This window comes from Grammomys surdaster, unplaced genomic scaffold, assembly GCF_004785775.1.
Source record: "Grammomys surdaster isolate TR1022 unplaced genomic scaffold, NIH_TR_1.0 126219, whole genome shotgun sequence".
NCBI lineage: Eukaryota > Metazoa > Chordata > Mammalia > Rodentia > Muridae > Grammomys > Grammomys surdaster.
The window spans coordinates 5,359,546-5,387,133 of record NW_021621022.1 but is presented as its reverse complement, the minus strand read 5'-3'; the positions used below and the strand labels follow the sequence as shown (position 1 = coordinate 5,387,133).

The 27,588-nt window shown below is 46.1% G+C and overlaps 1 protein-coding gene across 6 annotated transcripts; it reads right to left on the bottom strand.

Annotated features, from left to right (window-relative positions):
• Nucleotides 1-9,866: 9,866 nt before the first annotated feature.
• On the bottom strand, nucleotides 9,867-26,884 carry Stmn4 (stathmin 4). 6 transcript variants are annotated; one of them, XM_028758810.1, is made up of 8 exons: nucleotides 26,771-26,871; nucleotides 16,954-17,044; nucleotides 15,687-15,782; nucleotides 15,033-15,113; nucleotides 14,468-14,676; nucleotides 13,414-13,605; nucleotides 12,729-12,781; nucleotides 9,871-10,470 (listed from the first exon to the last, which is right to left on the bottom strand). In XM_028758810.1, the coding sequence occupies exons 2-7, from the start codon at nucleotides 16,964-16,966 to the stop codon at nucleotides 12,761-12,763; spliced, it is 612 nt and encodes a 203-aa protein (XP_028614643.1). In that variant the 5' UTR covers nucleotides 16,967-17,044; nucleotides 26,771-26,871; the 3' UTR covers nucleotides 9,871-10,470; nucleotides 12,729-12,760. The 6 variants fall into 6 exon arrangements, with proteins under 6 accessions (XP_028614642.1, XP_028614646.1, XP_028614644.1 ...); XM_028758809.1 differs by lacking the exon at nucleotides 12,729-12,781 and having other exon boundaries at nucleotides 9,867-10,470; nucleotides 26,771-26,884; XM_028758813.1 differs by lacking the exon at nucleotides 15,033-15,113 and having other exon boundaries at nucleotides 9,867-10,470; nucleotides 26,771-26,884.
• Between the last annotated feature and the right edge of the window lie 704 nt (nucleotides 26,885-27,588).

Here is a 27,588-nt window from a genome sequence, read left to right as displayed (position 1 = left end):
GAGAGAGAGAGAGAGAGAGAGAGAGAGAGAGAGAGAGAGAGAGAGAGGAGAGCCTTCCTTTAACCATAGCCATGCTGGCCCCTCCCTACTCACCTCTTCCTCTCAGCACATCTCCCTTCCTACAGTGTCAACATCATCTACACCCGAGTGACCTCTCCATGACCTCTCTGGAGCTGATGATATTATGCGACCTCATACTTCTGTTCACCCTGTCCCAGCTGGACGTTTCATGCCTCACCCTTCCTGGTCTCCTGTACCTTCTCTTCCTAGCTGCCCAGCTTCTGGTCATGGCTTCCTCCTCTCTGCTATGTTACTCACCTGCTCTGACCTTTCAACATTCACAGCATCATCCCACTCTTCCTCCCCACCCTGCCGGAACAAAAGCCCTGGGTTCTGTGACCCTTTCAGCTGTACCTCCTGCGATCACTGGAGTGCCCTGTGGTGGTTAATCTTGATAGCTGACTGGAATCAGTGAGGAGACACATCTCTGGGTATGGCTGTATTTCCAGGACCTATACCTGAGGGGAGAAGTAAGTGGCATCTTCTGGAAACTTGCCCATTCACCTCTTGCTGATGAGTGAGTACCCTGTGGTGGTGGCGGCTGCTCCTGCTGCTCCTGCTGCTCCTGCTGCTCCTGCTGCTCCTGCTGCTCCTGCTGCTCCTGCTGCTCCTGCTGCTCCTGCTGCTCCTGATGCTCCTGATGCTCCTGATGCTCCTGATGCTCCTGACGTCCCTGCTGCTCCTGATGCCCCTGCTGTTCCTATTGTCCTTCACCAACACCAGACAAGCCCCTATCGTGGAAGCCAACTTATTAAGTCCTCTCACAATATATATCCATTCTCTCAACTCTGTTCCTCTGGAGGATGCTGACCACTCTATACCACATCCTTCTCTTAGGGAGCCACTATCACACTCCTTATGCCTGGTGGCCTCGCCTGTGCACTTTGCTACTGCTGCTGCTGCCGCTGCTGCTGTTGCTACTGCTGCTGCTGCCTGAAGAACTGCACTCCCCTTCCTTCTCCTACCCTCTCCTCTTCCCTCTCCTCCCATCCCTTCTCCTCTTCCCTCTCCTCCTCCTCTCCCCTCATTTTCCTTCCTTTCTCATCTTCCGTCTGATGAAGTTCCTGCTATCTTTCTGACATTGCTCAGGCTTTCTGGGAGACTTTCTCTTCCCCATCCTACTTCCCTCATTTCCACTCCTTCCCCTTCTGGGAGACTTTCTCTTCCCCATCCTACTTCCCTCATTTCCACTCCTTCCCCAAACAAATATTTTCATTATGTAATTATTATAATATTTTAACACTATTTAATGACCTCATCTCTATTATAAAAAATTCATACTTTGTTTATATTTATATCCCAGAATCCTTGCTACATACCTAACACACCGTCTCCCTTTAAAATTGAATAATAAACTTTAAAAGTTTCCCACAGGCTGTACAAGGACCCTCCATTCTTATATTTTTATGAGCATCTTTGAAAGGCTCTTCTACTGCTAGACATTTGTGTAAGTTGTGTATTTGTAACATACTTAGTACATTGATGAATGACTGTCCGCTCTCTGCATAAGAACACTTCCTTACTTGTTTGTTTTCCTAGACAGGGTTTCTTTGGCTGTCCTGGCTGCCCTGGAACTTGCTCTGTAGATCAGGCTGGCCTTGAACTTAGAGATCTGTCTGCTTCTGCTTCCTGAGTGCTGGGATTAAAGGTGTACACCACTACAACCCAGATATCAGATCACTTCTTTAGAATAGATCCTAGAAACCAAATTTTGTGCTACCAAATGACTTGCCAAAAAGGCCAGCCTCACTTGGACTCACATGAGGTGAAAATGCACATCTCATATTGGGAGAGATATAGGCTGACCAGAGGGCATCTGTTTTAGTTAGGGTTTCCATTGCTATGAAGAAACACTATGACCAAAGCAACTCATAAAGGACAACATTTAATTAGGGCTGGCTTACAAGTTCTGATGTTCAGTACATTATCTTCATGGCATCTTCATGGCAGGAAGCATGGCAGCATCCAGACAGGCATGGTACTGGATAAGGAGCTGAGAATTCTACATCTTGATCCAACTGCAAACAGGAGAAGCGTGGTTTCCACATGGCTAGGAGGAGGATCTCAAACCCCACCCCCACAGTGACACACTTTCTCCAGCAAGGCCACACTATTAGTGCCACTCCTTGGGCCAAGCATATTCCAGACACCACAGCATCCATGTGAAGTGACTAAAAATGGGAACATTTGTGAATTTTTATAGACAAGTCATTATTGGAGGCACCTTGACAGTTCACCCAAAGGAAAACCATGAGGGATACTTCTGCACTTGGGGCTCCATCGTGAGGAAGAGGAAGCTGACTTTTGGGTCATTCTTGAGACCAATAGAAACCATCACCAACTTGGACATCTATGGAACACTTGTGCACTGTGTGCTACCCTAAGTCCTTATACAGGACTCTTTAAATGTCCTCTGATTCCTTCAGTGATCCACTTAGCACTTAAAAATATATGTTCAATCTCCATATGATGGTTATATATTTTCTATAGTTTCTCTTAGTATTATTGCCAGTTGTATTTTGTAACAGTTTGATACCATTCCAGATATGATTTTGTTTCTTGTGTTTGTTAAGACTGGCTTTGTACTCTAAATATCTCTATTATAGAGAAAGTCATGTAAGCTACTGAAAAGAATGTAGTTGTTAGTTGGAATATTTATATGTGACTCTATTGAATCTACAGTGTAAATTGACTCTACAGTTTCTTTGTTGGATTTTGTCTGAATGTCCTATATGTTGGTGACAGAGAACTATTAAGGTCACCCACTAATATGTGAATGGGCCTCTCTGTCCCATGATTCTTTACTGGAGTTTACATTTTGAGTATGGCTCCATTAACATTCACTGTGCATGCATCCGTAATTGTTAGATCTTCTTGATGTATCATTCCCTTTGCCTGTGTGTAAAGAACTTTGTCTCTTCTGGTGACTTTTGAAGAGTCTGCCAAGATGGAAATGAATGCAGCTGTTTCTGCTGGTCTAGGATTTCCATTTGTTTGTAACATCACTTTTCCACCCTTTCATTTCAATCTGCATCTACCTCTGCTGGGGAGGTGTGTTTCTTTGTTGTTGTTTTTGTCGTTGGTGTTGTTGTTATTGGGTTTTGTTTTGTTTTTGTTTATCCATGAATATGCGTGTTCTATTTATGTGTATGCCTGCACAACAGAAGAGGCATCAGACAGAAGAGGGAATCAAATCCCATTAGAGAAGGTCTGAACTGAGGACCTCTGAAAGAGAATCCAGTGCTCTTAAACCACTGAGTCATCTCTCCAACCCATGAGGTGTTTCTTGTGGGCAGCAATCATCTGGTCTGATGCTTCATATAAAGGGTGAGATTGTGGCTTCTAACTGAAGAATTAAGACCATACACACTGAATGATACAACCAAGAGTTGTGTATTCATTCCTTTCATTTTGTTACTTTTCTAATGTTCAATTCTTTCTTAGCTTTTATGTGCATATTTAATGGGCTCACATTGGGATTTCCTACGTTTTCGTGGTCATGTTTCTTTACCTCCTCTGCTTAAGACTCCTTTGAGATCATCACAGAAGTGGACTGAATGAATTACTGTGACATAGATTCACCTTGGAAAGTGCTTATCCTTCAGTTCAATTCAAGAACAACTTTGCTGGTTTCAGAAATCTAGACTTAGCAGTTATTTCCTTTCAGGGCCTACAGTAAATACTTCACTCCAGACTCTCTTGACCTTCAGAGTTTCCAAACAAACTCTGCTGTTGTTCTGATGGGGTTACCTTTATAAGTAAGATGGCATTTCCCACAACTTTCAGTAACCTTCCTTCACTATTTCCTGTTGCCCTTTAACCTGCAATACAGCCACATTTGCTTAGGATTACAAATGTCCTCTACATCCATACCTTTTCTTAGATTTTGGAAATATTCTGCTTTTATTTCACTGAATACATTTTCTACACCTTTAGTGTGCACTTTAGCACCTTATACTACACCAAAAATATGTCTCTTATTCATGTCCCAGAGATCTTGCCTGTTCACTTCATTTTTTTCTTAACTTTTGTCTAGATGCTCTTATTTATCAACCTTGCCTTTAACCTCTGACCTCTCCATCATGTGATCTAGTCTGTTTGGTGTGGTTTCTCACTGAGTTTTTTATTTGAATTACTGTGCTTTTCATTTTGAAGATTCCTGTTCCAGCTATCTCTTTTCTTTTCTTTTCTCTTCTCTTCTCCTCTTCTCTTTTCTTTTTTCTTTTCTTTTCTCTTCTTTTCTTTTCTTTTATCCCCAGTGTTCTCATTCATCAGCTATGCTGTCTTCCCTAATTTATTTTGGCTATTTTCTTTTTGCATTTTACTGGAATTCATTAGTTTGAGTTATAGTTCTTCTGAAGTGGGCATGGTGATATGTGACAGTAATCTGAGCACTCAGGGAGAGGCCAATTGCTTCTTCTCAGATTGTGCATTTGAAGCCAGTCTGGGCTGCACAATAAGAACCTATTAGCACAGTGATGAGCCCCTTGCATAGCAAGCAAAAGGCCCTGTGTTCCACCCAAAGCTCTTCAAATGAAACAAAATAAATAAAAACATCATTCTTGAATTCTTTCTACAACCCTTAACTCACTTAAATGTCTTTGGAGTCAGTTGCTGAAGAATTATGAACTTTGGGAGGAGTCATGCCCCCATGTTTTCATGTTTCCTCTGTGTTTATGTTGGGAAATATATACCATAGATTCCTGATGGGCTTGTATCTCTTTTACTTCTAAACAAGAGCCATTTTAGATGCCAGTCGTCTCTTGATGATGTGTGCTGACGAATCATGCTGTCATGTTGAATATGTCGAGTGCGTTTGGACTCCACAGTGTGTCATCCCTGTAGTGTCTTCACTGGGGGATCACTATGTTCCAACACTCTGCCCTGTGTTGGTGCTTGAGTTTCCTGTTCTCCCTGTAGATTTCACAAGAGCAGAGGCATTTCTCCTAGATCAGAAAGATGTGCTGTAGATGTAGGCTGTGCTCTGTCCTTAGTCCTCTAGACTTGTCCATAATATACAGTATGTAGGACCACAGTCCCTTGTAAGCAGGGTGTCTATTCCTTTCCATGTTTCTCTCTGCTGTTGCTCTAGGGGTTGTTGAGGTTTTATCTTTTACTGTCTATTGTAATGCTAAGTGCAGGGCCCCTAAGACCTGAAGTCGATAGTAGCCCTTGTGACCCTCCCCTGCCTCCCCCCAAGATAATTCTCACTGGTAAATAAAGATGCCAACAGCCAGTAGCCGGGCAGAAGAGACATAGATGGGGTTTCGTGGACTTGAGGGAAAGAGGAGGACCATGAGGAAAGAGATTGGAGGAGGAGGAAGGAGAAGTACCATGGGTTAAGAGGCAAGAGAGTGTGGCCCTAAGGGCTGCCCAATTGAAGCTAAGAGCAGCCTAGATGAAACATAGTAATCACTCGGGGTTATCGACAGGAAATAGATCCTAACAGCATGGAAGGCAGATATCTGCCCAGCTCTTGTTTTTTAAAGGCTTATTGTAAATAGAAAGGCTGTGAGTATGTCTTTCATCTGGGAACTTAAATAACTAAGGTGGAGTAGAAACCTTGAGCCAGAATTTAAATAATTACTACAACAAGGGATGGATGTCCAGGTGTGTGTCTCTACCCTACTCCTTGTACCTACTCGAAACTGGTTTACTGCCTTAGGGCTTTTATCTCCCGTTTCTTTGGATTTTAGTATTCACTGAAGTTTAATCAAGGGAGAACTGCATGCTGAGCAAAATATACTGATTCTTAGCTAAACTTTGGAAAAGCTGTTTTTATGTAAAATAATTTAGGCTTGGCTTTAGATAATCATCATCAGGCTTCTAATTTATATTTGAGAGTTGAACGTGATACACCTTGGTGCTCATCCACCATTCAGACTCTAGCCATCCAAAGAAAAGACTGTGCTCTCTCCTTGCTGTAAACAAAATTATTGCTTCAGAATTATAGAGTGCTTACCACTGAGAGTCACTAGCTGAGGACCTCAGCACCACACGTCTCTCATAAACTCATCCTTCAGTGGCTCCATCTCCTCCTGACTCATTTGACTTGTGACCACTTCTACCGCAGGAATTGTTTACTGGTGTCATGGACTTGGAAGATGGTCCACAACACATACGTCTGTCATTCGTTCAGTTCTTCTGTCAAAGGCTAGAAATTGGTGAGGACTCAGATTGGCCTGGAGATGAACTTCAACCTTCTGTACAATCATGATCAGCTACCTCCAAACTTTGGTGTGTGTGTTCATGTTTGTGCAAGTGTATGCAGGTGACAGTGCATGTTGGAGGCCAGAGGGCAATACTAGGTGTTTTCTTCAGTTGCTCACCACCATACTTTTTTACAGTCTCAAACTGAACCAATTGTGAATTACCAATTTGACTAGACTGGCCAGGCAATAAGCCTCAGGAATCTTCCTGTCTCCAAATCCCCAGAGTTGTACCATGCCTGGGTTTTATGTGGGTACTGGGAATTCAAAGTCATGTTCTCATGTGTATACATCCAGCAACTGAGCTGTCTCCCCAGGCTGTCAGCCACCTCAAATCTCAGTCTTCTACATGGAACTTTAGGAAAGGGCTACACAAATGAAGTTGTCCTTGTGAGTCTTCCTTCTCATTCCCCTATCTTTTGGTTACCTTGATGTTCTTAATCCCAGTCTAGTCACTGCTAAGGACACAAAGAGTCCTAAACCTGGTCCTGTCTCATAAGTGAGATTAAGCAACTAATTGTGTGTATACCAAAGCATGCAAAAGTAGAATCTCCAGCAGAGTAGAAGAACATGAAATCTGAACTAGGTTTAAAGGAACAGTTAGGAACCAGGCAAGGAAAGGAAGAACAACCCAAGCAAGGAAAGACAAGTATATGGGAAGAAGACCATAGAGTGAAGGGCAAGTGTCTACGCATGGGAAGGGAACAGGGGAAGAGAAAGGGAAAGCTAGCTCCTGGCCTTTCATCCACAGAGGAGGATGAAGGTGATGAAGTTAATTTGTGAAATGAGACCTTCAAGACTATTCTCTTGTCTCTACTAGCCCAGAAGAACTAGATCTGAAGCCACAGGCTTCATTCCACACTGGCGTCCACAGCAGCTTCCTGAAGCCCCGAGGACTACAGCCCAGACACCCTGACCCTGTCTCCAAGCTCCTTCCAAAGCTGCAGCTTTCAAAGGGCTTTTGATTGTCGACCTCAGGAAGAAATGTGTTCTTTGCTGTGCCCTGGTAATATGACCATACATAAAATAAAAATTGAAAATTTCTAGGGAAATATATGTACATTACTAAAATTAATTTTGATGTGTTGTTTTCAGTTCTATTAGGAAGGATGAGAGGGAGGCAATTGGGGGGAAAAGGGGAAAACATAGCAAAAAAGCCTAAATTAAACATGTAAAACACCAATATACTCTAATAGTGAGACATTAACTGCTTGAAGCCAGACGCAGTGATTTGTGATGGCCTCTGCCCTACTTAAAGCCTAAACCCCAAGACTCTGGCACCTCATCCAAACAGCCAGCCTTAGGAAAGACAAGTGATGTTATAACAACTACTCCTAATAAGCAAGTGAGCTGTCTTCCTCTTATCTATTCAAATGGACCCTGCACAGATGGTCCAGGAAAGGCAGCCATGTAACTTAACTGCAATAAAGGATCTTTTCCCTGTATGGATTCCTTCCTATAAGGATCCATTCTTATAAGGATCTCTTCCCCATAAAAATGCCTTCTCTATAAGAATCCCCTGCTATAAGAAGTGGTTTTTTTTCTCTGAGAATCTGCTCACTGTGCATCTGTCCACCATATCTATTCTTTATTAAAACTTTTCTTATGTCAATTCTGGACAGAAAATACTTTTCCCCCATGACTGTGGCTCTTCATTCCCAGCATGACAGAAGGGAAAGAGAGAAAAAGAAGCTGAGTGGGACCACAAAATTGGTCTCACCACCCAGTGAGTCACAACTCAGTCTGAGAAACCCTGACTGGGGACTTGCAGCCTAGTTTAGATGCGCCAGAATGCTGTACTGTGCAGTGACTAAAAATACAGACTTAGGGAACAAGCTGCAAATTCAAGCCCTCTTCTCCCACTTACTATGTGTGGGAATCTGGGCAACCTATTTATGCTTTCTATGCCTCAACTTCTTGTCTGCGTAATGGGATGACAGCAGCAGCTTTCTCCCACAGTTGGTACAAAGACTAAATGAAGCCCCATTTGTGGGAAGTCTGGAAAATAGGCATCGAATAGGTGCTGCCTAAAAGTATGAGCTGGCCAGGCAGTGGTGGCGCACGCCTTTAATCCCAGCACTTGAGGGACAGAGGCAGGTGGATTTCTGAGTTTGAGGCCAGCCTGGTCTACAGAGTGAGTTCCAGGACAGCCAGAACTACACAGAGGAAATCCTGTCTTGAAAAAACAAAAACAAACAAACAAACAAAGTATGAGCTGCCAGCAACATCATCACCACCATCATCACCATCACCACCATCAACACCTTCACTACCACCAACCCCACCACCACCTCCACCATCACTGCCACCTTTGTTCTTCCAGTTATTTTATCCTAAACCAAACCTCACTTATAGCAGCACTGCCAAGAGAATACTAAGGCAACAGTAAAGAGTTTATTTCCAAAGCTAAACAAAAACCACACTGTGTTTATGGTAAGTTGTGGAGATGCCCTGGGATTTATCTCATACAGACTCCACCCCACACCTGTTTGCAGAAGAGAGTCAAAAGGACTGTCCTCTGCAGCCTAGAGAACAGGGCCCTTCTGCCTCCTCCTCCTCCTCCTCCTCCTCCTCCTCCTCCTCCTCCTCTTCCTCCTCCTCTTCTTCTCCTTCTCCTTCTCCTTCTTCTCCTCCTCCTCCTCCTCCTCCTACTCCTCCTCCTCCTTCTCCTTCTCCTTCTCCTTCTCCTTCTCTTGGTTTTTTGAGACAGGGTTTCTCTGTGTAGTCCTGGCTGTCCTGGAACTCACTCTGTAGACCAGGCTGGCCTCAAACTCAGAAGTCTGCCTGCCTCTGCCCCCTGAGTGCTGGGATTAAAGGCATGTGCCACCACTGCCTGGCTTCTGCTTTCTTCTAACAAATGAGCTTTCTTCACTGGAATTCTGTGATCTGTCTAGACCCTCAAGCCCTTGGTGAGGGTTTCTGCTATGCCTGAATGCTGCTGTTCCTCCCTAAAAGTCATATATTAGATTTCATCCCCCAATAAATAATATCAAGTGAAGGAGTGTTTAGAAGAAGATTGGGTCAGAGGTCTCTCCCCTCAGAGATGGGATGAACGCCCCTTATAAACCAGACCTTGTGGATCCCTGTCACATTTTGCCAGAAGAGGACACAGCAAGAAGGCACCATGTGTTTTCTTAACAGAAGGCAGCTTGTCACCAGACACCTTGATCTTAGCCTTCCCACCTCAGGAACCGTAAGCAGTAAATCCCTGTTGTTCATATGTTCATATGTTACCCCACCTAAGGTATTTTGTTATTGCAGCTACACAGGCTAAAAATGTCCTTCTTACAATGAATCCTTGGGTCTACACTAGGATGTGAGTCTACAGATAGAAAAGACGCCATCTCTTTTCTCATCAGCTCAGTGGCCTCCATCCACTAAGGGACAGCCCACAAAAAGGGTTTAAAAGAAGAAAGAAAGGCAAACCTCTAATCATTCCAATGTCTAGCATGTACTAACCCATATCAACCAGCACACCAGATACCTAGACGGAAAAATTAAAAGGCAGCTGCCATCAGATAGGTGGGAAGCCAAATTTCTAGAACATTCTACCCATTTGCAAAGAGCCAATATAGGAAATAAAAACACTGGAGACTCGAAGTAAATGTTTCATTGGTCATGATGATCAAAAGATGACAATGAACAGACGCACACAGACCTTATCCCACCCCCTGCAGGGCGGGTCTCACTCCATCCAGACTGGCTTGTCCAGCTGGATCTGCAGCCACCACCCCACCAGGACTCTGCCCTTCATTCTGAACTTCTACCCCGGTTCACATCTTCTCTCCACTCAGAACCTGGAGGCCGGATGTCCAGGCAGAGCCGTGAAAAGCGGGGGGCCTTGGCCCAAGTCTGCAGTCAGCGGACAGTGTCACAATGTCCTCGGGCTCATCTTCAACTCCTTTTCCACATTCTCTCTGTCCCCTCTCCCACCCCATCATTGTTCCCCAGAAACAAATAGGATGGCTTCACTGGTCAATCTTTTACATGTACAAACACCAAAAGCAGAGGAAACGCCCCTTGGCCACCCCCCTCCCCCCGAACCCCAGTGCTGGGAGAGCAGCCAGCAGCCTAGGCTGCTGGAACCAGGTTGCTGCGGGAGCTGTCCGGCTGTCCTGGAAACTTCCTTGGCCTCTGGGCTTTACCTGGAGGCCTCTTCCTTCAGCTCCTTGTTTTTCCGCACCTCCTCTGCGTGCTTGTCCTGGGAAGGAAGGGAGGGACAAAGGCAGGTCACACAAGGCTGCCAGGGGAGGGCAAAGGGCAAGAGAATGGAACGCAAAAGATGGTCACCATAGGCAGAGCAGAGCTGTCAGCGAAGGTATCCTAAGGGTGGAAGGAGGCAAGTAAGACGCTAGACACAGATGTGTAAGCCTGCAAGTGCACAGAGTGCATGGGCTGGTGAGTCCCCACATCCTACAGGGGACCCACCTCACAATGACTCCAAGACACCCTAGGCTCTCTCTACCTCCACTGCTCATTCTGGCACTTGGAATGGTCACTTGACTTGACTAAATATAAGGGGCCACTTGGGACAGCCAGTTTAGGAGGAATGGAAAAAAATCAGCCCATTGCCAGCATCCCTGACACACCACAGATGTGTTATTTCTTTCCCGTCTCCCGTTGTCTTAAATCTCTGACTGAAGGAGGAGGACCCTTGAGTTACATACTGACAGAGAACTGTTGGGAAATAGTGCTTGACTCGAGACAATGTATTCCCTTACATGGGTTAGAAGACAACCTTCATTTGCTTTGTAACATAATTCAGCCAAAAGACTAGATCTGCCTTCCCACCCCGGGCCAGCTGTGTGACCTTAACTGACTGTCTTTCCTAACCAGGCCTCAACTCCTTGGACCTTTCCAGAGGGACGAGAATGGGCAGCTGGCTCAGCTCTGAAACTCTGTGACAAGTGTCCACTCATGGGACCATGTCACACCTGCCTCCACGTCATTCCAGATCACTAAATAAGTATCTGTGCCCTTGGAGGCTTGGAACATGTATGTTTTTCTTCTTTCTTTTTCCCAGTCCCTACTGTGAGAAGCAAAAGGTACCCAATGATCCTCCTCCCAGATCCTGGTGTTTCCACATCTGGATGGCAGATTAACCTGGAATAGACCCACTGAGGACACCCAGGTTCCTAAGATACAACTTCACCAAGAAGTTTATCTTTCCAGAGGCCCCTGGAAATTCCCTCAGGCTGAAAGCAAGGAGCGGTATGTCTGGTTCTCAAATTCTGATATGTATCACATGACCTGGAGTCCACACGGTCCTCAGAACTTACCCCTAGAAAGCCAGGCAGTCTGGGCTGGGGATTTTACTCCTAGGAATTCTGGTCATGACCCAAAACACAAGAGCTATTGTTGATATTTAAGGTGTCCCTGGTCTGTGGATAGAGATAACGAGGAGAGGGGCTCTCAACTTTGCCTCCTGCTCACAGTGAGTAACTGTGAGTGGAGATCAGGTCTCAGAGAAAAACTGTCCTCTCAAATGTCTGATCTGGCATCTTGACTCTTAGCTTCTATTTGACATGCACAGATGTCTTTCCAATACAACCTGGCCAATCTACCTCTGCCTCCACCTCTGTTTTCAAGGCTATGCAGAGCCCTGGGTTTCTGGCCTCTGCTTGCTTGGTCTCCAGAAACCCCTTGCTGATGAAAAGCTAGTGAGATAATGCTGGAATGTTCTCTCTGAGCCAGGCAAGAGAGCAGCCACTTGGACAGGAGGCTAAGGACAGCTCTACTGTCAGATCCATTACCATGCAAATCTCAGCGACTCGTTTGACCTCTGGAATGGTTTCCTTATCTGAACTAAGAATATTTGCCTCATAAACTTGTGATGACCATGTTATGACAAAATTAAAGTATTTTGTAAACAAATGTTGCTCCAATATACTCTAGCTTTGTGATATGTTTTAAGCTGCGTCTATAACCCCATAACTCTCCCATTCAAACCGTAGTTTCCTCAAGAATTTACCTTGGGGTTGGGGCTATGGTTCTGTTGGCAGAGTGCCTACCTTGCACATACAAAGCCCTTGGTTCAAGCCCCGAACCTGCATAGAATAGGCTTGGTGGCACACATCTGTAATTCCTGCACTTGGAACTGAAGGCAAAATGATAAGAAATTCAAGGCTATCCTCAGCTATATAGCCAGTTTGAGGCCAGCCTAGAATACATGTGACCCAATATTAAATAATAAAGGCAATTTTAAGTTTTCCTACAGTATCTCTCATTAACTGGAGAAGCCCAAAGTCACACTCAGATTATGTCCCTCCCCTAAGGCACTCAGTGGAGAAAGAAGCCTTGCTGTCCCTTGTGGAATTGAACATGAGCACGGGGCTGCCACCTACTGGCCAGCCTGTGCAGCTCACATTCCTGGATGAAGCCAGATCTTTCTGGTAACTGTTTCAAGGGCCTGAGGTTCTAGGTGGGTAGGCAGGAAGGAATAAGGACCACGCTGCTCACCATGGGACGAGGCCACCGATCGGTCCCGGGAGTCACCGCGCAGCAGGCGGCTCCTGGAAATAAAACACAGAGCTAAAGCTTCCCAGGAGCTGCAGGAGAAACTGAGGCAGCCTGGGACTCAGGGAATGAGGCCAGCATGTCTTCCAAAGAATGACACAGAAGACCAACCCCAGTCTATCACACTGCTCATATGCAGGTGACATTTGAGTTATTGACAAAGGCAGACTATTGAGGAAAATCTACTACTCTCTGGCCCTTAGGAAGAGCTCTGGGGAGAATCCTGTATCCTACTGTATTGGCAACAGAGCTTGTTGTATCCCTGGCTCAGAGCCATGCTCAAGTTAGCATCTTTCGTTAACCCGAATCTGCCCATTCATCGATGAAGCCATATGCCTCTCCTTAGAGACTTTCATTGGATAGGCTTTCTCTAGAAAAAAAAAGGGTGTGAGCAAGCTCCTGAGACAGTGAGAATTTTCCATTGTAAAATCCTAGAAGATCCCGGGAGACCACCCAGATTTGGTCTGAGCTTCTTGCCCAAGACTTCCCAAATCATCCCCTTAGAAGGACAAGGATCCTGCCTAGTAGAAACATTTCCATTTCTGCAGAGGCTGCTTCCTCCAGAGTGATGTGTAGGTCGCAAGTTCTTACCATGGAAGGAGCCTCCTGCCAATCCAGGACCGCTTACCTTCTCTTGCAGCCTCTCCAGCATGGCAGCCAGATGGGCCTCTCGGTTCTCCTTATTGGACTCCATCTTCTGGGCCAGCTTCTCTTTTGCCATCTTGATGAAGTTGTTGTTTTCCTCGATAGCTTTCTGGATCACCTCTCTCTCATGTTCTCGTTTCTCTGCGAGGTGTTTCAGGAGCTCAGCTTCCTGGTACTGGGGCAGCAGAAGAAAGAGAAAGACCCTTTAGGGTGGACGTCTACCATCACAGCTTAACAGAGCTACACTCAGATAAGGTGTATCCCTGAAACTGGTCCTCTGTCCCAGAAGCGGAGAGCAACGACACTGGAAAGCTTTCCATCATCATTGACTTTATTAGCCCTTTCCTAAATAGCGTCTGAATCTCTTCTCTCATTTTCCTCTCATTCTTCCACTCATTCATTCACAAGTACTAAGTGATCTTGTATGAACTTCAAGGCCCTCACAACTCTGTATTAATAACCTGCATGTGATAAACGCCTTGGATGTAAGGGGAGGGGGACCACACAATTAAATGGAGAAAGCTATTTTTTAATTTTTGCTTGGAAGATGAAGAAACGCTCACATTAAAATAGCATCTGAGCTGAAGCACAAGAATCAATGGGGAACAAGGAAGCTGCACACAAAGCCAGCTCTGAGAGGACTGTGACACTGTAGGCATTAGCCAAACTGTAAGCTCACCCAGTGCAGATTCATAGTTTTATCTCCTTCAGGTGGTGTCTTAGTCTACGCTAGTGGTCCTCAACATGTGGGCCACTACCACTTTGGGGGTGCGTATCAGATAGTTGCATTACAATTCACAACAGCAGCAAAATCATAATTATGAAGCTATAAAGAGCAACGGGTTAAGTTTATGATGTAGGGGTAATCATAACATGAGGAACTGTATTAAAGGGTTGCAGCACCAGGAACATTCAGGACTATTAGGAGGTGATCTCTAAATATCCTTCCTGCTCATGCTGGGATGGGAGGGAGAGATATGGGGCTGCACTTCCTGCTCATGCTGGGATGGAAAGAAGAGATATGGGGCTGCACTAACCTTCCTTCGCTCCTCCGCTGCTTCTAGCTTCTTCTGGATCTCTTCTAATGATGGGTCTCGCCGTCTTGGGAGGGAGGCATTAAACTCAGGCACCCCGTCAAAAGAAGGTGGCTTCAGGATGACTTCAAAGGACTGGCCCGAGGTGCACTTGTTCAGCTCGATGACTTCCATATCAGAGATGACACACCAGTTCAGGTCTACTGTGTCTGCTGTGGAGGGCAGAGTTGTGGCTGCTCACATTCTGAGGAGCAGCTGGGGCCCCAACAAGCATGCATACATGCACACAGACACAGGGAAGCTGGGGGTCCCAAGGCACACCAATGACTAGGTCTGGTCGATCCTGAATATTGGGCCCTAAGGTCAGTGACTTTGACAGAGTAAGGCTGGAGAATCCCTGGGCGAGGATCCCAGGAACTGTGATTTGTGATAACAGCCACAGCAACACCAGCTGCTGTTGTTCCTCGCGGGTGACAGACACCAGTTCATTTCACCCACCCCCACCCTCAGCCCCTCCTTGACCTGTCCCTCTGATGGCTTGTGGACCTCACCCCTGGCTTCGGCCTACCCTGTTCTCTTCTTTCTCTCCAGTCAGCACTGCCTTTCCGCTGGCTTTGACCTTTCCTCCTACACTGTCTCCCACACCAGCCTAAATGGAAAAAACAGTCTCAGGTCATCCAAACACCCACCTTTCTTATTGACAGACCAAACCCATGCCTTTCTTGCAAGCAGAAATGAAGAGATGACCTATCTGTCCACTGACCACTCCTCCTGAGAGCATGGTAATCCAGTATTCTCTGATAAGGTCTGGGGACTTGAATACCACCACTGTCACAAACAGGCTGGAAGTGCTATTCTGTCCATAGACCTGTCTGGGAGCCTCTCTATCAGTCCCTAGAAGCCCTGTGAACACACCAAATTTTATTTGGTGTTCTGTGTCTCCATGGACAGAATCTCAGAACCTGTGTCTGGCTTATCCTGGTATAAGGAATGTGCAAAAGGGACTATAGTAACAAGTGCTACAGGAGAGACCAATCCAGATCCCAGGTGGCTGCCTGGCATCCATGCCACATCCCCCAGGCTCAGACCCCCCCCCCAGGCTCTGGGAAAGACACACTATGACCTGGACAGTTTTACGAGATAGGAGTCAATGGAGGGGTACCCACAAACACAAGACACAGAAGCCTCCACCCTTTCCTATCCCAGCCGAGCCCCCACTCACCTTCATATTTGTAGGATGATTTATTCAGGGGATCAGACAGGAAGCAGGAGCAGAACAGAGAAACTAGTGGGAGTTCCTTCATCTTCTCTTTATAGGCTATAAGAGAGGGCCCCAGTGTCAATGGGTTCATCAGTCCCAGAAAATAGCACTTCTGTGAGTCAGCCCAGGCTTTCTGGCTCCAAAGTACCCAAGCCTGGGACACCTCACACTTGAAATTTGATGTCCTCACTCACCCAAATGACCTCATCCTCTGTTACTAGCAAATGCTAAGTACCCTCAAGTAAAGATCTCAAGTGCAGTGCCCTGAACCTGACCCTCCATCTCCTATTCCCACACAAGGATAAACCAGGGCTTTGATACTGGGTTGTAGGAAATCTATACTTCATTCTGCTGAAAGTACTTGACATTGCTGCCTAAAGAGTAAAGAGATTAATAGAGAGACTTCATTGCTACTCTTCTTAAAGTCCAGGCCCACTGTAGAAGGGGTCAGGCTGGGAGTCTCCTCAAATCTTCCCAGCACAGGAGAAGCTGTCCAAAGAGCAGAAATGTACCCTTAACACGATTGAGTCTCTCTGAAGGTCACAGGTCATCATGGGGGTCTCTGCAAGTCCTTCTCCATTGCACCATCATTTATTGATAATATAAAAGATCCCTCAGTACACAGCCACTGGGTTCATTTTCTCTTACAAACTTGAAAGCATATTTTAAAAGTAAATTATACACATAGAGCAAATGAGGAAGAAGAATTCAGTTGTGATCCCACCCACCACCCAGAAATGACTTTGCCTCTTGGCTTCTCTACCCTTTCTCTCTGTGCATTTATAAATGCACATGCATAGAGGAAGAGAGCTGAAGATCTGGTAAAATGGACGCCTGCAAGCACAAGTTCTGATTCTCAGCACTCATATGGAAACGCCACTGGGGAGGCAGGAATAAGAAGATCCCTGGCACTCACTGGCCAGCCAGCTGAGCCTTATCAACATGCTTCAGTCCCATGAGAGACCCTTTCTTTAAAAAGGAAGGCAGATGGTCCAGAGAAAGGACATTGAGGCTGCCCTTTGACTTCTATGTGCACTTGCACACACATGCATGCCATGCACATACGGGGGTGTGTCACACATATACATGTACCTTAGTACACAAGAATACACACACACTCAGAGAGAGAGAGAGAGAGAGAGAGAGAGAGAGAGAGAGAGAGAGAGAGAGAGAGAGAGAGAAATGGCTTGTGTTATGGTGTCCATCACTGACTGGTGCGTGTACCTACCTGCGAGGGTCATGTTGGCTGGAATCTGGTGGCTGAATTGACCAAAGGTCACAGGGCGTGTTTATCACCCGCTCAGAACTGGATCACAATCCTAAGAAAGAGAGAATAGTTCACATTGACAAGCTCTTACCATAAAGATTGTCTTTATAAGCACTGAGGGAATCTTGGGAATACTGTATCTGGTATGATCTACAGGCCCTCTCCTCTCCAACTTTCCCTTCTCCCTCTCCCTCCTCCACATCTGTCCAGACAGGTTCAGTTCACACAACAAGGATCCTTTCACAACTGACTTGAGATACTGCCCACAGAAATATGGGTTCCTCCAACTTTATTTCTTAGGGGTGTTTATCTGTTCCCCTGTGCTGTGTAATAGTCTGGGTCAAGGTCAGGGTGAAGATAAGAGGCAAGGCCTCAGTAGAATTGCCTGAATATGTTTATAAATTAAATAGCTGTCTAAACTTCTCCACCCCAGACCTCCCTCCAGCCAACTCTGACATGAGGCAAGTAGGAAACCCACTTGAGATACCCTCCTTCTTCTTCATCTTCCATGAACTACCAGCTTGGCTCCTCGGATCCACTAAAAATGACCATGGACAATGAGAGGACACACACACCAAGGTATATCATCATAATAATTATGTCATAATAACTATGTTAGTGCGGAGACATACATGGGCATGCGGAACCATCTTGGGACTGGAGACAAGAATCTCTCCTTAACAAGAGGTTGAGGGGTCTAAGAAGACCCTGAAATTAGTCTTAAAAGATGAGAGAAGGAGGAGATCTGCCAAGTGGACCCTGCATGGGAGCAGAGGGCTGGGAAAGCTATGCTCACAGGGATTGTTCTTAAGCTGGTTGGAGCTAGACCTGGAGAGAACCAAAGAGAGGAGAGAACCAAAAAGAGATAGGCAGGTCAAGAGAGGAGCATCTGTGAGTACCTAGGAGCTGGGAGGGGACAGGGCTCCACTGACAGCCAGTCGTGAGTGCTTGGGATGGAGCACTTGGTACTCAGCCACCTTTGATGGTCACTGTGCCAGTGGAGAGTGATGTGAGCCAGGAGGTTACTACTTCATTCTCAGGAGGATGAGATCACTATCTTCAGATAGCAAGTTTGTCTGCCCTCTTGGGGGCATGAAGATAGGACATCCTGGGCCAGCAGTGGGCTTAGTCCCAACCTCAAAACTGGACTAGTACAGAGTTGATGCCTGGTGACATCTTGCCCTGTCACTGGTCACGTTGCATACCCAGACCTTGTGCTTCCAGTCTTCATTCTGCACAGAGTTGCACTTGTGACATGGAACAGTTCTGCCCAGTACCTGGGAAACACCCTTCCTCTTCCCCCTGCATCGGGATTGCTCTCGCCAGCCCTGCAAGTGAGGATGACGTCCCCTTTTGTCAAGGCTAAGAGAGGAAGTGAGCACAGGCTTGAAGCAAGACCAGCTGCTCTTAGAGGGTTCTGTTCTCTATTTCCAAAGATCCTGCCAGGGCCACCTTCTGCCAGCACAATAGGCCTCTTTTCTATGGTGTCAGGCTGGTCCTGATGGTACCAGTGAGAGAATATGGAGACAGGCCTGCTGCCTGAGGACAAAGTCCCTGATCATGGGATCAGTATTCATTTAGGTCCAAAGTGATTGAAAAATAATGACTATATGAGAAACTTCAGCCAGGGGAGGCAGAGACCTAGGACCTTGGATGATGTATCACATGGGGGCTAGAGTGTGGGAACAGAGGAAAGAGAAAGAAAACATGCATCTGAGAAAGAAGAGGGAACAGGTGCAGCTGTGAGGGAAGGGCCTGTCTTCAGCCTGGGCTGGAGTGACAAGACTTTACACACATCAAACACTTTTAACTCTCTCCCAGTTGACCTTCACGTGAGCCTGAGTTGTGCAGACCAGGCAAACACCATCATCTTTGCATTCAGATGGAGAAACTGAGGCCCAGAGACATTAAGATACCTGCCTAAAGTCACAAAGCTCTAAAGTGGTCAGCCTGGGTCCAGACCCAGATCTTCTGAATTATAAGCTCTCCTCCAGTGGCAAATGGAGGATTGAGATGTCTGCTGCTTGTCCTTTGTGGTCCCAAGGATTCAAAAAAAGCCAATCTAGCCTGGGAGTGGGAGGAAATTTTTTTCAACTATGTATATAAGTACTTTCCATATGGGAAAAACCTCGGCTATGAGTCATGGGAACACAGAGAATGATGGAGAGCCAGAGAAGAAAGACCAGGACAGGGAATGAGGTTGGGGCTTGGGGGATGACAGAGTAACAAAGAACTTGTCACAGATCTCAGCACTGTGAGGGTTCTAGCCACCACAGTTAGAACCCAAAGTCACAGAGCAGTCATTTCATTACACACTCATCCCAAGCGTCACCTTTTGGAGGGGCAGAAATGCTCTTCCATAGATGAAGATGTCTCAGGAATATAAGGTGACATTTCCAAGCCCATTCCATACCCTGGGTTCAATAAGTAGTGTGCACACACCCTAACATTGTGACTGTGGTTTCATACAGACAATGGACCACCACCAATGTGACTGATAACTTCCAGATGAGAGTATCCGTGACTCCCAGAGGGGCTTATGATTGACACATGTAAGGACAGAGGCAGAGATCAAAACAATGTAGCCACAAGCCAACCTTTGAATAAGTTGATTTTGAACTTTCATCACCCTGCTATGTGCTGAGGATATGTGTCAGCCCCAATACTCTCAGTATATGACAAACCCAAAGTTCAAATCCACGATTCTGTCACTGCATCTCAACAGCTAGGTTTTTTTTTTTTTTACTTTGTCTGATTTTTCTCCTCAATGTAATCTGTGTACTTGGACCCAGAAATAAATAGGACCCTTCAAAAACTCTCCTGTTGACATATCATTTCTATTGTAGTCAAGACTCATGAGGCACTCTGAGAAAGGTTGCCACAGATGAAACTTTCTAGAAAGCACAGCAATATAAAACAACTTTAAGCCCCTGGGGGATGGCAGTCACAGTAGGGAGCCTGGCTTTCCCCATTATTAGCCTGTGGCTTCGGCATTTGGTGGCAGCTAATCAAATACACCGCCCTCAGCCCTCTGCCTGTGGTACAGCTCCTGCTTATTAGCTTTGCTCTTGTCATCTTGTCATAACAACACCCAGCCTAGACATCGGGATGGCTGGCTGTGCCTACAGCTACCAGGAAGAAGAGGGGGTAGGGTTGCACCACAGGTCAGAGCACAGAATGCTAGAACTCATGGATAAAGAGGCAACATTAGCCAGCAAGGCGGGGGGGGGGGGTGAGCCAGCAGAGTTTACCTATCAGGAAGAGATGCTGCCCAAGACCTCAGGCAGCTGAACATCAGAAGGCAGCCCCCATGCTAAGCACACTCCAAGCCCATCCCAAGCCTCTTCCCATGCTTACTGTTAAGGCAGAGTCCGATCCCAGCTCTTGAGCAGGAGAAAGCTGACCACACACTAGGCTCTAAAGGTCGGTGTGACACAGTCATTCAACAGTCACCACAGAAATATCAAGGGCTCAGGATGGTGGTTTCTGGGCTCCTGCATGGAGCATGATACAAACTGGTTGGTCAAAAGTAAGAGACTCCTGACCCGTTCTCATGCTGCAGGGACTTAGCCAGGGTAACAGGTGGTAAGAGAACTCAAGTATCTGCTGTCAAAATCAAGAAGACAGCTTGTCCCAGGTTGGAGAGGGGCATTATGCAAGTTGGGCTCCTTGTGCCTAGAACCATGCATGGGCTTTGGAACTTGGCTGTGCTGAAGTGTGAACTATGCATATTCAGGAACAGAGGGGACCCAATGGGCTGCATGCAGACTGTTTTGAACACCAGAATAGGAACAGAAAGATAGCAGACAGACACTTCCACACCAGGGGAGTTTATACCTATTCCGTTTTCAAGCCATTGGCATATCTTTAATAAGAATAGAGATGGATGGTGATGTTCCAGAAGAGTTGCAGCTGTGGCTCAACTTAATCTAGTATAAGGAGGATGTCAATGTTCACCAAAGTTGGGTAGATTGAACCAAGTTATATAGGTCATAAGGTGCTGAACTTGGAGTTGAGTTTATGTGTGTTTCATTGGGAGGTCTATCTCTGTTTACAGGATTCTAACATTATTGCCAAGAAGTGTATCTGGTGGTACCAGCTTAGGGACAAGGCTTGGAAGAGTGATTGGAAGCCACAGCAAGGTTCAAAGTATGGAGGACCTATCTAGACTGAGTCACACCCAGCACTGCTGTCCCATTTTTAAACTGATCCTCACACAATGCCAGCATCTACGTGGCTGTGTACAGAAGCACAGATGATCACATTTTTCTGTTGCTGGATTAAAACACTAGAATATTTAATAGACTAAATCTGTGACTGATGCCATGCAGCCAGGCAACTAAGAACACAATCAGACACAGCAAATGAAGCAAATTACATGGGTGTGGCTGATAGTGAAGAGGCAGAGTCAAGGCTGTTGACTGGAAAGGGACCTTCCGGCAGGAAGAGAGAAGAAAGGATGGCTAGATTAGAAAGGTGGAGCCCTTCATATGCTATCAGAGACAAGGTAAATGGGCAATCGCAGGGCTGATAGTTCTGCATGAGGGGGCATATGAGACCTCCCTGTGACAGCTAGATAAAGACTGCTGTGTATAGTGAAAAGAAGCCAGCTAGGCCCAAGGCACTGCAGTGCACATGACTCCTACATCTGTCCCACTCAAGGTGTCAATCCTGTGCTCACTGGGGACAAGAGATCCTGGGGTTACACAGTAAGCAGTTGGTACAGGAGAAACCAGAGTGTGAGGTCCTGGGTCCCAGTGTATGAGCCTTCCCCCTTTGTCTTGGGCCCTTTCCACCTTCTTGAATGGGACAACAGCCCTATCAGGGTCTGCAGAGTTTCCCTCAGTAGAGAAATGGGTGTCTAAAGATTTCTAGGATTTCTAGATCAGGTAATGATCTAGAACCACAGCAGTGTTCTGGGTACTCCAGTGAGACATGGCTGTATGTGTCTGACCCTTGAGTATCTCAAACTGGCCACACAGTAGACAGATCGGGCAAGTACTTTGTCTCTGTGAGAAACACCCAGCTCTTGCTACTGGGCTGTGTAGAAACCCACGTGGACTCTTTCAGAGGGATCAGCAGTTAATGCACGTCCAAGTGGTTTAAATAGAGCTGTCTCTGGCAAGGGTTCTATAAGACAAATAAGGAATGTTGGCACAGATTCAAGATGGGAACTTCATGGGCGTGGGCGTAATGAATTCTAGCCTAACTCCTCTAACCACAGAGTGCAGAAAGAGGCCATTCTGGGCTGACACTACTCTGTGTCCTGGTGCTCTGTGCTACCCAGGGACATCAGTGTCACACATCTCCACTTCTGGCTGGAATAATGTTCTCACAGAGGAACAGACTTACTGATTTCCTGCTATCTCAGGCTCTGATTGGCAGTGTGTGTTTTATTTATATTTAAAATCACAAGGCAATAATTTATGTTTTTCATTACTGTGGTTTTCACTCTTTCCACACTATTTCTTGGATACTGAGTGCTGTGCTAAGCCCTTTCTTAGGTACTGGAATAGCCACAGATAGTTTGGTGGTGGACAGAAACTGAGAGTGGTAGCGTAGGGCCTCTGGGAGTTCTGCTGGGGCTCTGCCGCCTTCTGTCAGGTCTGCACAGAGCCTGTATCCTCCAGTAAGGAGGGTGAGAGCAACACCAAAGATGGAAAAGTAGGGCATGCAGAGGGGACCTGGCAGAGAAAACATGGTATGAGTTGCTGGCTTTGGGGACAGGGGAGGGAGTGTCATTTCTGAATCACCCATTGAGTGTACCCAAGGGCTCCAACAGGAACTGATGCCAGGCCTATGTTCAAGAACTCCTAGAAAGTACATAGAAGACATCGGAAGGAAGCTTCAGGTGCATTTCTAGGACACTTGACCTGCCAACCCTGGAGACCTGAGTCTGCAAAGATCTCAGAGTTCTAACAGCCATGCTGAGAGGCAAGACAGGGATAGGGAACCACAGCCAGAAAACCTACAGCCCCAAATGTTGCACTGCGATGGGACATCTTGGACTATTTTTATTCCCAGTTCAATATATACAGAGGGATCAGTACCAGAAGTTAAGTTCTGGGCGGGAGCTTCCATTCAGGCGGGCTAGCTGGGATGCAAGAGTGTAACCCAGATACAAGGTAAGATCCCGGGGTCAAGGACACTTGCAGGCATCTGTGTGTGGAGCATCACTCCTGGCCTCACTCCTAACAGCAGCAATGCAGGTGTATAATAGCATGTATGGTGTGCCTCACATCTCTCGGTACATACACACCCCTTCCTCTATACACAGCACCACATGACATTAATATTATATGTCAGAAAAACCCATCACAGAGAATCAATCACTCCTGAAGTTTGTGTGACTTTATCCTATCAGCATTTCCCCCTAGGATTTTTCTTCCCTACTCGTAAGTTTATTAAGCCAACAGACACCATTTATAAGATGACCACCCATGGAATGGAAGAGGAACAAAAATATCCTTCCCTGCCAGTTTTTTTAAAGCATTTTTTAGACGTTTGTGTTCTAGTCCCATCAGAAAGGAGGAAGCCATAGAGATCTATGCATCCACCCACACACATATGTCCCTCCCCACTACCCCCTACACACATGCATTGCCTCCTTGACAAATCCAGAGCAAGGGTGCATGTGGCTGTGACTGGCCTGATTCCACAAGGAAGGACCCAGCACAAGGGTGTGGAGCAGAGCTGCTGAGTTCTGTGGGTTAATAGGGGACTGGGTTTTGAAGTCCTGGTCAAGTGGGACACAAAGACAGGATCTTTGTGTTTCAGAAAAAAATAACAAAACAACAACAACAAAATCCAAGGTTTTCTTTGGTGATGATCTTGCTCATTCAATATCCAGGTGAGCACTAGCCACTCAACCCAGGGCCTGTTGCATGGCTGACAGCATTCTATCACTGAGCCACAGCCTTAAGTCTCCTTCCTTCTTGCTTGTTTTAAATACCAACTAACCCAGTTCCCTCTTACAAAGCAAATGTGGTTTATGGGATAATCACTTAGACCTTAGATTCCTCTTTTCTTTTTTTTCTCTTTCTTTTCTGTTTTTGGTGTTTGTTTTGTTTTGTTTTTTTGCCAAGATGAAATCTGAATATCCATCCACTACTAATCCAAACGAAGACACTCCTACTTCCCCAATCCCTTCCTTCTGAGAAAATATGTTCCAAGGGGTTCCTTGGAAGTCTGGAACTGCAGAAACAGCGAACTCTCCATACCCTACTTCCATACATGTATACTTAGAATAAAGTTGAATCTATGCAGAAGACACAATTAAAGACGAACAACTATAATTATTAAATAATAAAAGTAACATCATACTGGTAAAAGTTTAAAACTTCTGAGTTGTTTTTCCCTCTAAAATTTCCCCTTTAGTATTTTTGGATGTAATGGATCTTGGGTAGCTGAAGCATAAGAAGGCAAAACCATGAACAAGGGGTAGGGGGGCAACTGAGGTATGTCTGTTCAACAGTGTGCTGGGTGTGGATGCTGTACAGTCAAACTTCTCTAGCTTTAGTAATCCTTCAGAACATGATATGCCCCAAATAAACATCCTGTCTAGGTAAACAAGCCTGGGATTCTGTTGTAACTCTGGGTCACTTAACTGATAGGCAGGAATGGGGGCATACAGTTTATAATATGGATGAAAACAGGACATCATGACAAGTAAAATAATGTGCAATTCCATTGCTGTGGGGCATCTGGCAGATCCACATTCAGAGGTGGACATCAGAGTGGTGGTTGTCAACCAGGGGCAATGGCAGTTGCTATTGAGGAGTGGGTATTTAACAGGTCTGCTGTCTTAATCTGCAGGATGAAAAGACTTCTGGACATTGCATGGACAACATTGTCCACTCAGAATAATGTAGATGGTTATTTTCTTGTTGGTTATATTTTACTACAATTAAAATTTTTAAAAATTTTAACCGAAAAAAAAATGTTCAGCCTGGTGAATTTTCTATAAGTATGTAGTCTTGGGGCTAGAAGAGAGAAGCAGAAATCACTTAGCCCGGTGATTCCCAACTCTTCATTGGAATCCACAATAAAAGCTAGATTTTTATGTCATGATCCAGCATATGACTGCCACAGCAGCAATATACATGTATATTTGCATAGCAACATACTTACACACAAATATACACCAAGCTAAAAATCCAATAGACACAAGAAACATGAGCATACAAAGTGTGTTCTGTCTCCCCCCCCTCCTCTGCCTGGTCTAATTTTATTTTTTTTATTGTTTTTAAATACCAGTTACATTCTTCAAAAATGATTTCATTATCTACTAGTTAGATTTCAGCCTGCAGTTCAAAGGCTCTGGTCTGGATTAACCTCCACAGTAATATAAAGATGTCTAGTATCTCATTGCTGGATGCTCATCCAGCTTCCCCCATGCCATCAGGGATGGGGATCTCACTTTCCACAAGGCAGAAGGCTCTGTGATGGACCCACATAGCAGGTAAAGCTCCCAAGTCACTTCCCAGTTGTTCCAGAATGGGTAGAGCTGGGAAAAAGAAGTCTGGAGCTGGCTGGGGGATCTCAGCAGCTTGGGGAGGGACCAAGAACACAGTTTTATCCACAGGCAGGGAGCAAAGTGGACTGGCGGCTAGGGCATGGGACTGGGAGGCTACGACTGCCTCCTGACTGTACATTGACCTGCCGCCTCTGCCTTTGCTTCCCTCCACCCCTGTCATTATTTCCACATCTGGTGTATGATCTCATCTCCCAAACACCCATCCAAGGGAGAACTCCCCCCGCCAGAGGACCCAACCTTAGGGGACACAGATTCCCACACATTCCATTTCTACCATTCCTCCCTCAGAACGCCAGCAGGTCACCACCAGGTCATCCCATCTGCTATCTGGTGTTGGGGTATAGGGTATCCCCGTCTGGGGTCTTCAGAGGGTGACATAAGGCTGTCTGACCTATCCTCTAAGGAATCCCCAAGAACTGTCCAGGTTGAGGACAATGAGGTTCCTCCACACCTGGGCAGATATAATTTTCCTGGGAGATATAAAACAAAGACAGCACTGCCACGTGGGAACACAGCTGGACATCAAATCTCCAGGTCCCTGTATGCGGAAGGGAAAATGCTAAAACTCCTGGTTGGGGCTGTGGGCTGAGCCTGAAGGGGGCTAGCTGTGAGTGGTCAAGATCAGAGAGCCTGGGTGTGGCAGTCCTGCAAGCTAGCATCCTCTGCCTTAAAGCCAGTTGCTGAGCCAGTTAGAATTAGGCTAACCTCAGGGTGGGGCGGGGCAAGCAAGAGGGGATGATCTCACTGTATCTTTAGGGCCAAGAGAGAAAAAGCAAGATTGCACAGAACTAAGGGAGAAAGACAAGACGGTGCCGAAAAGCAAAAACAACAACAAAAAGAACAGATGAAAATGTCACAAACAGAGTTTCTTCGGCTGGAATAGGGTCTTCAGTTAGAGCAGCCCCAGAGGAAGCTGAGCTCCAGCAAACCTTCCTCTCCCAAAACCAAACATTTTTTAAAATGTAGAAATAACTCAATTTGAACCTCTGACATATCCCACTCATCTGGAACAAAAATGATGCCCCAAGCCCACCCTCGCCCCTCTTCAAGCTCCATCATTTTGCCTCGCCCTGCTCCCCTCCAGGATTTAACAAAGTTTAATCCACTCAGTGAAACCAAATGCAACACAATAGATACCAGACCCTTCATTTCTCTCTCCTCTGTGGCTGCAGTTTTGTTTCTTTTGTTTAAAACCCCCGCCCCCACCCTACCCCCAATTGTCCGTCTCTCAGTTCTACTTACCTGCAGTCCGGATTCCAAAGCGAGCTGTTCTCTTCTCACTCCTTCAATTAGTGGTACCCTGGGCTTCTCTCAACATCAGCACCACTGCTGGGCTCTCGCCATGACATCACCTCCAAGCTCTCTGATTGGCTAACAGTGGGTTGCTTGGCAATTGGACAGTCTCCTCTGGTGGAGCAGGGATTGCCTGAGTGAGTAACTCTTAGAAGGCTGGGGAGTGGAAGATGATGTCAGACAAAGAGCCTGCTCGCCCCCCCAACCCCCCGCCCCACACACACCGGCTGCCTGTGAGGCTGGGGAAACAGAGGGGGTAAGGATGGCCAGGAGGCGAGAGAGGGTGTGGTATGAAGAGGTGGAGGCTCAGGCACAGCTGGCAGCTTTCTAGCTAGGGGAAAGACTGATGACTTGAGGAATCTTTAGCTCTTCAAACCTGGGGAAGGGAGAAGAACATGGAATCTAGAGGAGCAATAGTAAGGGTAGATGAGCCCTAAATACAGCCCCTTGAAGACGTGGCGCCTGTTCCCATCTCATCAGAAAAGCTGACACATGTGAAGGATGGTTTAGATAGGGGGGAAGCTGACAAACCCCCAGGAGCTGGTGAGGGCTCTAGCCTCACAGGTGCCCCAGGAATGCAGGGTTTCCCTCTGCCTCTCCCCTCAAAAACATGTTCCTCCCTCTCTTTTACAGAATCTACGTAGCACTAATGTGTCTTCACAGCCCACTTGGCCAGCCTGGGCCAATCAGAGGAAGCCACAGGTAGAAAATTAAACTGGAGATCATTACATCAGGGACATTCCTAAATGTGGTGGATTCCTGGAGGA